At 35.9% G+C, this 12047-nt stretch overlaps 1 protein-coding gene across 3 annotated transcripts in view; it reads right to left on the bottom strand.

Annotated features, from left to right (window-relative positions):
* Positions 1-12047, bottom strand: part of KDM1A (lysine demethylase 1A) — a 65803-nt gene that overhangs the window by 41671 nt on the left and 12085 nt on the right. For all 3 annotated transcript variants that reach the window (XM_061148154.1, XM_061148152.1, XM_061148153.1), the window contains exon 2: positions 9665-9830. In XM_061148154.1, coding sequence (XP_061004137.1) covers positions 9665-9830 — 166 coding nt within the window. The remainder of the gene's footprint in view (positions 1-9664; positions 9831-12047) is intronic.

Here is a 12047-nt window from a genome sequence, read left to right as displayed (position 1 = left end):
ACTTCTTCCATGTTATTTCCTTCCACATTGCATAGAGCAGATTTTCCTTATTTTGTTGCAAAATCTTGGTTTGTAGTTCACTTTTCAAAATGTTGCAAGGAAAATCTACAATTCGGATGCTATGCTATATTGCTCAACTACCAAGCTTAATCTATGTCTGAGTAGTTAAAAACAAAGCTTATTTTTGTAGTTATTTACCTGCTTTTAAAAAGTCCAATATGATGGTACTGGCACAAAGACAGAAATATAGATCAGTGGAACAAAACAGAAAGCCCAGAGATAAATCCACATACCTATGGACACCTTATCTTCAACAAAGGAGGCAAGGATGTACAATGGAAAAAAGACAACCTCCTTAACAAGTGGTGCTGAGAAAACTGGTCAACCACTTGTAAAAGAATGAAACTAGAACTCTTTCTAACACCATACACAAAAATAAACTTTGGATTAAAGATATAAATGTAAGACCAGAAACTATAAAACTCCTAGAAGAGAACATAGGCAAAACACTCTCCAACATAAATCACAGCAGGATCCTCTATGACCCACCTCCCAGAATATTGGAAATAAAAGCAAAAATAAACAAATGGGACCTAATTAAACTTAAAAAGCTTTTGCACAACAAAGGAAACTATAAGCAAGGTGAAAAGACAGTCTTCAGAATGGGAGAAAATAATAGCAAATGAAGCAACAGACAAAGGTTTAATCTCAAAAATATATAAGCAACTTCTGCAGCTCAATTCCAGAAAAATAAATGACCCAATCAAAAAATGGGCCAAAGAACTAAACAGACATTTCTCCAAAGAAGACATACAGATGGCTAACAAACACATGAAAAGATGCTCAACATCACTCATTATCAGAGAAATGCAAATCAAAACCACAATGAGGTACCATTACACGCCAGTCAGGATGGCTGCTATCCAAAAGTCTACAAGCAATAAATGGTGGAGAGGGTGTGGAGAAAAGGGAACCTTCTTACACTGTTGGTGGGAATGCAAACTAGTACAGCCACCATGGAGAACAGTGTGGAGATTCCTTAAAAAACTGGAAATAGAACTGCCATATGACCCAGCAATCCCACTCCTGGGCATACACACCGAGGAAACCAGATCTGAAAGAGACACGTGCACCCCAATGTTCATCGCAGCACTGTTTATAATAGCCAAGACATGGAAGCAACCTAGATGCCCATCAGCAGACGAATGGATAAGGAAGCTATGGTACATATACACAAGGGAATGTTACTCAGCCATTAAAAAGAATTCATTTGAATCAGTTCTAATGAGATGGATGAAACTGGAGGCCATTATACAGAGTGAAGTAAGCCAGAAAGATAAACACCAATACAGTATACTAACACATATATATGGAATTTAAAAAGATGGTAACAATAACCCTATATGCAAAACAGAAAAAGAGACACAGATGTACAGAACAGACTTTTGGACTCTGTGGGAGAAGGCGAGGGTGGGATGTTCTGAGAGAACAGCACTGAAACAAGTATACTATCAAGGGTGAAACAGATCAGCAGCCCAGGTTGGATGCATGAGACAAGTGCTCAGTGCTGGTGCAGTGGGAAGACCCAGAGGGATGGATGGAATGGGGAGGGAGGCGGGAGAGGGGATCAGGATGGGGAACACAGGTAAATCTATGGCTGATTCATGTCAATGTATGGCAAAAACCACCATAATATTGTAAAGTAATTAGCCCCCAACTAATAAAAATAAATGAAAAAATAAGTTATTAAAAAAAAACACTTGCAAAAAACTGAAAAGAAAAATAAATAAATAAATAAAAATAAAAAGGCCAATATGGAACTTTATTCTGGACCTGCTATCAAAAGAACCATTATACCTTTTCACAACTGATAACCATGAATGTATTTCCCAATAGGAGAATCCCCTTTTCCTGCTCAGGTAGGTTTTTCAGAATTCTTGCTATCCACACCTTCCTGGGTTATGATTAGAGGCTCCCTCCATCTGAAATATAATTTGAGTCTATGATACTACGAAAAACATACAACTTCTTAGAAATGCATTAATCATATGTACTCTTCTATCTTCAAATATCAGAAGATGCTAAAAAACAGCAAATGTAAAAACAATACTACTTTCAAATGTTTAAAACCTCTGTGACCAGCAAATATGGCAAAATTTAACATGTTATATCTTAATAGTTGACACATGGATTTACATTGTTATTCTCTGAGGGAAGGCTGTATTTGCCAAGATTTGCCACTCTTCCAACGATTTAACATATGAAAGCTTAAAAAATGATCTATCTTGCAAAGAAAGATCTATTCATATTACTGAAAATGGGCTTAAACACTTTCCAGTTTCCAAAAGTGACAGAATATATATGTCAACCTAGTCCATAACCTCACCTGATTTTTTCCTGATTAAAATGCCAACCCAATGCAACTAGAGATTATCATACTAAGTGAAGCAAGTGAGAAAGACAAATACCATATGATATCACTTATATGTGTAATCTAAACTATAACCCAAATGAACCTATCTATGAAACAGAATCACAGACACTGAGAACAGTGTGGATCTTGGTGGCAACCTTAGTGGTTGCCAAGGGAATGGGGTTTCAGGGCAGGATGGATTGAGAGGTTGGGGTTAGCAGATGTAAACTGTTATATACAGAATGGATTAACAGTAAGGTCCTACCGACTGCTATATACAGAATGGATAAACAATAAGGTCCTATCGTATAGCATAGAGAACTATATTCGATATCCTGTGATAAACCATAATAGAAAAGAATACTAAATAAAGAATATACATATAACTAAATATATATATATACGTATAACTGAATCACTTGGCTGTGCAGCAGTAATTAACACAACATTGTAAATCACCTATACTTCAATAAAAAAACCTCCACCAATCCACTTTACTCCTGGTTCAACTCTGTGTTTAATAAATACAAGATGTTTGTACACAAAGTGGAGTGCATATGTTCTCATTTGATCCTCATATCAAGACCCATTTTGCAGATGACAAAATCCTCACAAAGTATCCTGCTCTTCTATTATCCATGATCACATCAAACAAACCATGGCAGCAAAAAGAATACAAGGAGATTATAAAAATAAAGTTGTTCAATTAAACAAATTACTGTTTTGTATTAATAGAAAATAAAGCAAAATAATAAAATAAAATCAGTCATTAAGAAAAGCAGCACAATCTCTAAAAGACCAAACATAACTTGGTAGCATCTCATTCAAAGGTTCTTATCAGCCAAAAGCAGTAGACAGTTAAAAATCAAGGCTCTCAAACTGCTTCATAAAAGCCTAACTTCATTCTTTCATGTTTAAAGTACAACTTCCAAACTCCAATTTTGGGAAAAATATCTGAAAACAACTTCTGAGATCTCATCAAACTTTGAATAGACTTTTACTGTATTGTTTCTTCATTACTGTCAATTAATGTATCTATAAACCTAAACTGGACTGTGAATTTTTTGTAGGACTTAGTCTTCAGCCTTGAACCCTCAGAATCTAGCACCATGCCTGGAATAAAACACTATAGTTTTTACAATTAATGTATGTAAAATACAGAGAATGAGCAGCTGCACATTTGAGGGAATCTTACTTTGTGTAAAAAATGTCTCTGTAATAAATTTTTCTCCTCCATACTATCAATCCCCTTCCTTGTTGGGTTTCTTTTTTTGTTTTTTAATTCTTCCAGTAAGTAAAGAAGAATCTGAAGACTGACTTCCTTTCCACCCTTTCTGCCTCAAAGTCTCTCCAAATTCCTATTCTTTAACGTAACACTTAAGAGTATTTTGCCATTGACAATAATACAGCTGTATCTCATATCAAGCTACAAATTATCTAAGAGTGGGGACCATGTATTGGATAGTAATATACATTTTGGTCCATTTTTAGTAATCTCTCAAAATATAAAAATTTTGTTGAATTGATCTAGATTACCTTTTCAGGCTGTGACATTTTCCCCCAGATCTCTAGTAAGTTATTCTGGAGCATAGTTCCAAATCAGAACACTGAAATGATGCTATACAAAAAAAAAAAAAAAAGGCAAGAAAATTAATCCCAGGTCTGTTTTCTAAATGTATGCATAACACTTCATATGATAAGAAAAGTCAAATGATTTCGGCACTTAATTGACACTATAGGTCAAAATGGCAACATAAACAACTCTTCAGGAATGAATTTCCTAGCAACTTTTATTAAATCTATAAAAGAGGGTCTGTTGCTGGGTATGGGGGCTGTGCACTTGTAGGCATGGAGAGAGAAAACCCTGAGATAAGCCACTAGAGAGCACTTATAGCATGAAAAACAAAAACATTCACCTGATCTCTGACCGTAACTATCCATGCTGCTGAATCCAGCACTTTTACTGATTGAAATCAGCGTCACTGCCTCACAGGGAAGATGACCAGGGCATGTTGTAAACAAAGAACTATAAAAAATATAAGGACCACTTACAAATATTGGGACTGACCACTGATTTTTCCTTTTGAAGTAAGGTCCATCTTCAGCTCTTCTCTGGTCAAATTTAATTGTATCAAGTTCTAAAGCATAATCCAAAAGATTCTGTCTTTTGGATTTTTGCTGAACCAAATAAAGCAATTCATCAAATTTCTGGTCATCAACCTTTTGTCATATGGATATTTTCCTTATAACAGTCCTTGTGATCAAATTTCAGTTTTAAGCTAAATTCTTCTATCCATAAAGATACATTTGGAATATTTTCTATAAATTTAGTGGGGTTTTTTTGTATTTTTACTTCTTAAGGTTACATCTCCTTTTGTGTGATTTTTAAAATATACTTTCTATCTACAGCATGATTATTACAAGATCAAGGTCCTCAAATTATTAAAACTACACAAAACTGTCATACCAGTCTCTCGTGTCTCAATGTTTTATAATTTGCTTAATAGCATACATCTCTTTCAAACATATACACCACACACATCCAAAATTACCAGGTACAATAAAGAGAAATACTTTCCTTTCTGTTCTTACCAGAATCCTTAAACAAGGAGGTAAAGTGATTCTTCCCACAGTCACTTAATAAAACAGAATATTATAGAGTAGTCACTGATCAGCAAACAATATCTAACAAAATTGATTTAAAGAGTTAATCAATGGTTAATGAAAGCCTTCGAGTTTCATTACAGAGTATCAGTGTAGCACTGAGTCTGGAAAAATGGTACACAAAAGACACATGCATACACATAAATATATTTTAAACATACTTCTGATGTTTCTATTGAGAAATTCATTACTGTGAAGAAATCTTAAGATAGGCAACTTAATAACATATTTCAAATTTCATTTTATTTTAGAATAAGTTTCCATAAAAGTCTTAAGCTATATACAACTAAGCTACTTCTAACCTCAAGTGTTAGAGTTCCTAAACAGTAATCTCAAACCAGAGTTCCTAAACAGTAATCCAATACAAAATTTAAATACAGGAACTACTAGTGAGATTTTCCTGGAAAATTTCAATTGCTGAAAAGCAGTGAAGGGGAAAAAAATTATGTTTTTCTATGAAAATAAAAAGCAAAGTGCTAGCAAATTAGTTAACATAGTAAAACCTCACTGAGGAATAATCTAAGGTTCATAGGGTAACAATAGATTCAAAAGGGAAAGAAAGTTTTTCTCCAACAGAAAGCTACTTTAACAGAGGGGCAATTATTTTAAATCAGTATGTAAACTCCAACCGAGATTTCACTCTATTTTATCGAAGCTCCACTATTACGTGACACCACTAATAACCAAACACGCAATGCCAAAGACAATCTGTTGAGGCTGAGTTGCCATGACCCCTGCCTCCAAAACAAACCACTTTTATCTTGATAGAAAAGGTACTAGAAAACCAAATAAAACCATCGTTTGTTAAAATATATTCAGAAGTATACAGCAAATGTAAAAATAGATGGGAAATGTTTAAGAAAATAAACTAGGTGAATTTTAAATATAAGCAGCAATATTTAGTATGAAAAATACATTTACCCAAGTAACTACACGGAACTACATGCCACATTAAGTTATAATTAAAAACTGACAAATCTACAAACAATGTTTAACCCAGAACAGAAAGCTTTTTTCCCAAGTAAGTTCAAACAGAAAAAAACCCAAACTTTTCTTTTTTTGGTTGGGGGGAAGGGGCATACCACGCATGCTTGCCTTTAGTTCCCTGGCCAGGGATCCAACACAGGCCCTGGCAGTGAAAGTGTGGGGTCCTAACCACTGGACTGCCAGGAAATCCCCGAAACTCAAACCTCTTGTTTCCACAGAAATTCAACTTTGATATTGACAGCATTTTTCTTCTGATCAAAATCCAGTAAAGTCAATTACCAAAAAGTCTAAAAATCATCTCTCCAATCCGTCTCTTTACTCCTTTACTTTGCCTTTAAATTGCAGATAGGTTGATTTTTCTAAAACATGTTTTTTGGTAAATACCCTTTACTCAAAAGACCTCAGTGCTACTACTTCTGACCACATCCTCCCAGAGTTCAAAGGACATTTAAGTTCCTTAGCCTGGTAACAAAGGCTCCAACTTCCCTTTCTGGCCTCCTCTTAGAACTCTCCTAGAGGAATCTTCTCCAATCAAATCATTTGACCCACTGACTTCAGAATATCACATTGCAATTTCATAATTAACAAAATAGCTTATTCTAAAGATTAACACTACGGAAAGCAAAGTAAATTTTCTAAACATGTTTAAAAATTGCTAAGAATGAAATGTATTCAAACCTTATATATTTTAAGAGACTAAGTTAACGTCTTGTTGTTGCTGTTCAGTCACTAAACTGTGTCCGACGCTTGCAACCCCATGGACTGTAGCCCACCGGGCTCTTCTGTCCATGGGATTTCCCAGGCAAGAATACTGGAGTGGATTGCCATTTCCTCCTCCAAGTTAACGTCTAGTTATCACCTAAAATGACTGAAAAGATCTGGAATAGAACCAGACCTAGGGCTTCCCTGGGTGGCCCAGTGGTTAAGAATCCACCGGTTAATGCAGGAGACAGAAGTTAGATCCCTGCTCTGGGAAGAACCCACACGCTGCATGGCAACTAAGCAGGTGCACCGCAACTACTCAGCCAGCATCCAGAGCCCTGGAGCCCCAACCACAGAGCCCATGTGCCGCAACTGCTGAAGCATGCCCTAAAGCGGGGGCTCCGCAGCAAGAGAGGCCACCTCAATGAGAAGCCCACACGTCACAATGAAGAGCAGTCCCTGCTTACCACAACGAGAAAAGACGGCACTTAGCAACAAGCAACAAAGACCCAGCACAGCTAAAGATAAATAAATCTTTATATACACACACACACACAGAACCAAACCCATATCGTCTCTCAAGATTTTAAGATACCCACACGGCAAAGCCACCATTCATTCCTGAATGAAAACTTAGGTGACAGAACTAGTTCGGATAGCAGGAGAGATGTGGAAAACCTGGACAGTTTCTACATACTTGAACTCCCCTGATAATATTTAATTATTCACCATGAGGACCCAAACTGTTTCTAAATTCTGCAGGCCAGTAAGTTACCACTACTTTCCCAGTGAAAGTACTTCCCTAATTTCACCCTACAATGTTTTAAAAAATTTAAGTTGTTTTAGAGGAAAGATAACTATTTTCATAAGCACAAATGGTCAGGAAGTTTTGGCTGTAATCAACAAACTTCTGAGCACTGAAGTTTAGATCCTAAACTTGAGAAAATCAACTTTCTCCAAATTATTAAATAGTTTAAAACTTATTTAAACTAAACCACTGGAATAAAATGGAATAAACCACTGGAAATAAACCACTAGAACATAAAGGCGTAACAACAGTTCCACAGATCCTAAATCCCTTTGCTAAGATATTTACTTTTTGTAGAAACAGTACCTGACATTTATGGAAAAAGAAAGCAAAATAAAAAACTTCTTTTACAAGAAAGAAAACACTAAGACTTGGTTTAAAATTTTCAGAGGACAAAGTGTGTATCAACTTAACCAGTAAATCCGCTTCTTCCTGGAGATACTGACAACCACACAAAAAAAGAGAGGGAGGCAGTATCTGAGACATCAGGTTATCTGATTATTCCCATGTGCCGCATAAGCAAATCTACAGCAAAGGCAGAAGAAACGAAAGGCAAGAATCAAAGAAAGTTATAGAAGAAAGGAGTAGAGAGTCAAGGGGAGAGTTGGGAGTAAGGATAGAAATAAGGGGAAAGAGCTAAATGTAAAAGACTAGAAAGAAGAGGAAAAATAAATCAACAAAAAGAGAGGCAGTGTTGCTGAGGTACATTTGCCACAGGGACATTACTCCCAAAGGTAATATGCCACTCCCAGGAAGTAATTGATAAGTCATTTGAAAACCATTCTTAGAAAATCTGATTCTTAAGAATTAAACCCAGAATCTTTTTCTAAATGCTCTCAAATTGTATACTTTTATTACACTTACTTACAATTATTGTAAATTATAAATTTTTATTTTTGAATTTTAACCTCAGAATCTGTTTGATAAGTTCTAAGTTTAAACTAACACCTGATTTGTTATACTCTCAAGTGATACATCAGTATTAATTCCTTAAAAAAAAAATACAGTAACTTCTGGGTATTTATATAACATAATAGAGGAGAAAAACAAACAGCAATAACCACAAAAAAAAAACACTAAAACTTAAAGATAGTATGTCTTAATCAGGGTACCTATGAAAGTGATGCAACATACAGCAGATGGGATCTGAAACAAGTACTTTATTTTTACAAGGTGCAGAACTAAAAGAATTGGTGAGGTGAATGGGCCTGGAGCTGGTACTGGAAATACAGAAAATATTTTAAAGAGAAGAGCTAGTAAAAATCCAAAGTCAAGAAGAGTTAATGAAATGCCTTTAAAGACAGAAGATATGAAATATTAACTAAGATTCTACTTTTGTCTGGTCGTCCAAAACAAAAGGGTATTCCTGACTGGTCTGGGTATCTTTAGCAGGACTCATGAAGGGATGTTAGTGAGAATTTTTAAAGATGTTTGAAGCTCTGAAAAGAGTACCATAGACTCCTACAATCTTTCCAGGTCACAGGGAAGATTGTGTGACCTTAGAATCTCTTCATAGCTTTTTCTCACAACATTCTTTCCAATACAGGGCTCAATAACTAAACAATAGGCATTTAGGCCTTTTCTTTTTGACCTTAGACTACATTTTACATTTGTTCACCAGAAAGACCCTCTTCAAAACTGACACACACCATGACAGTTTTATCAGAAAGTATCTAACCATAAAGTAAGTGGCACAATTTAGCCAGAATAATTTCAGAACCATTCTACCTCTAAATTCTGAATCAGAGTTACCAGTGAGAGGTTTGGTTCTTTGGGTTTGACTTTTGTATGTTTTCTCCAATTGTTCATTTTCTCCAACTTTCCAACTGCCTTACATAGCCATTATCCTTTTACCCTCCTTCTTTACTTTCCTCCTATATGTACAGATACACACAAAAAGAATGTCAGTACCATTATGTGTGTATATGTATGTGTGTAAACATGTATAGGCACATATATACATACTAAAATACACATGGCTAATATCAGAGTATAAACCAAAGACATGAATAACATTGCAGAATAGGAGTAAATTCATTTATTCTTATTTCTAAGCTAAAACACAACTGTGGTTAGTTACTACAACTCACCAGATGGTTCCTCAGGCTCACTTTCATTTTCTTCCTCAGGTGGGGCTTGAGGGGGTGGTGGAGGAAGCTTCTTTTCCTTCTCTGCTTTAGCATTTCTCTCTTCTTCTGAATAATACTCATCTTCTGAGAGGTTGGCCAAACTTTCATCCATCTCTCTGTACTCTACCTATATGGAGATTATACCAGGGAAAGCTAAATACAGTGGACATCTGAAGTCAGAAACTCTATTTGAAACTGTAGGTAAATATGAATTGCTTTCTATCTTCAATTTTTAAAGGAAATAAGCAGAGAACAAAGAACAGGTTAGCTCCTAACAGGTAACCATTAAAAACAAAATCTCTCATGAAACAATCTAGTGTCAGTTCAGATTTAGCCTAAACTCACTTTCACATCACAGTACTGAAATTCTAATCAATGACTCTGAGGCTCTCTACAACTAAAAACTGTGTTTGTGCATGATCTATATGTAAGTATATATTATGTTCACATACTGCAAGTTCCAACAAAAGACAAACAATCCTCGGTCAGACAAAAATATAGTCAACTAGAATAACAAGCCTGTCCAATGCCAATCTGTACTTCTAACTACTATTACATAGGAAATAGGAAAACAGCAAAAGAATTTCAGAAACCAAATCAGAGGTGTGGTGGTAGGCAGGGAATAAAAGCTGCAAATGGTAATAGTCAAGTTAAAAACAATATAAAGGTGCATTTGCTCAAAGAAACAAAACACTGGTGACTGAAGAGAGTTGAATGATTAGAGCAAAGAATTCTTATGATCACAAACTAAGAAGTAAGTCATGGGGAAATGGAGACTACAAGCCTTATTACTACTAATTTATACTGGTTATAAAGAGGAAATCCAGGTCACAAGTAGAAAGAGGAAGCAGTCCTACTGAATGTTTTATTGTGGGGTAGAGCAACTTAGGATAGAGAAGATTATTATGGACCTCTCTGTTAAAATGTGTAATGTGGTATTACAAACAGTCATCAACCTTGTTCAATTCAGTCACTCAGTCATGTCCAACTCTTTTCGATTCAATGGACTGCAGCACAACAGGCTCCCCTGTCCATCACCAATTCTCAGAGCTTGCTCAAAGTCATGTCCATCAAGTCTGTGATACCATCCAACCATCTCCTCCTCTGTCATCCCCTTCTCCTCCTGCCTTCAATCTTTCTCAGCATCAGGGTCTTTTCAGATGAGTCAGTTCTTTGCATCAGGTGGCCAAAGTATTGGAGTTTCAGTTTCAGCATCAGTCCTTCCAATGAATATTCAGGACTGATTTCCTTTAGGACGGACTGGTTTGATCTCCTTGCAGTCCAAGGGACTCTCAAGAGTTTTCTCCAACACCACAGTTCAAAAGCATCAATTCTTTGGCACTCAGCTTTCTTTATAGTCCAACTCTCACATCCATAAATGACTACTGGAAAAACCACAGCTTTGACAAAAGACTAAAACAGTCCTCAGTCAGACAAAAATATAGTCAACTAGAGTAACAAGTCTGTCTAATGCCAATCTGTACTTCTAACTCCTATTCCATAGGAAATAGGAAAAAACCTTGGAACACTGTCAAATCATCATTTTGACTCCCATCCCAATTAAGATTTCAAGAAGCCACAGAAACAACAGCTGTCTATCCTGGATTCAATGAAAAGACAAAATGAATAAAATAAACAATAATTTACTGGCTGTGGAGACAGGGCAAGGACAACATGGCTTCCACATAAAACACACCTAACATTAGCGTTCTGAAATGTGAAATCCTGTGGATTAGAGAGAATATAATCTATTTTAATTTTTGAAACATCTCTGAAACAGCTCCAGATTGCTGGCTGCTATTATCTGTCTTCTTTTTTTAAAAGTGACATGACCACAGATTTGGGGAGTCAGTAGCTAAGGGAATAGAGGCAAGAGTTTTACTGAAAACATGGATTGTATTAGAAAATGGAAACAATTACGTAAAAATTGAATAGTTTTGACATGCTCTAAGAATCTTCAAATCTCTTATGATTATACAGTGGAAGTGAGAAATAGATTTAAGGGGCTAGATCTGATAGAAAGAGGTCCTGATGAACTATGGATGAAGGTCCGTGACATTGTAGGGAGACAGGGATCAAGACCATCCCCAAGAAAAATAAATGCAAAAAAGCAAAATGGCTGTCTGAGGAGGCCTTACAAATAGCTGTGAAAAGAAGAGAAACTAAAAGCAAAGGAGGAAAGGAAAGATATACCATTTGAATGCAGAGTTCCAAAGAATAGCAAGGAGAGATAAGAAAGCTTTCCTCAGTGATCAATGCAAAGAAATAGAGGAAAACAACAGAATGGGAATCACTAGAGATCTCTTTAAAAAAATCAGAGATACCAAGGGAATATTTCATGCAA

Source organism: Dama dama, chromosome 8 (genome assembly GCF_033118175.1).
Source record: "Dama dama isolate Ldn47 chromosome 8, ASM3311817v1, whole genome shotgun sequence".
NCBI lineage: Eukaryota > Metazoa > Chordata > Mammalia > Artiodactyla > Cervidae > Dama > Dama dama.
Note: the sequence above shows the minus strand (reverse complement) of the source record. Positions and strands in the feature narration are given on the sequence as shown.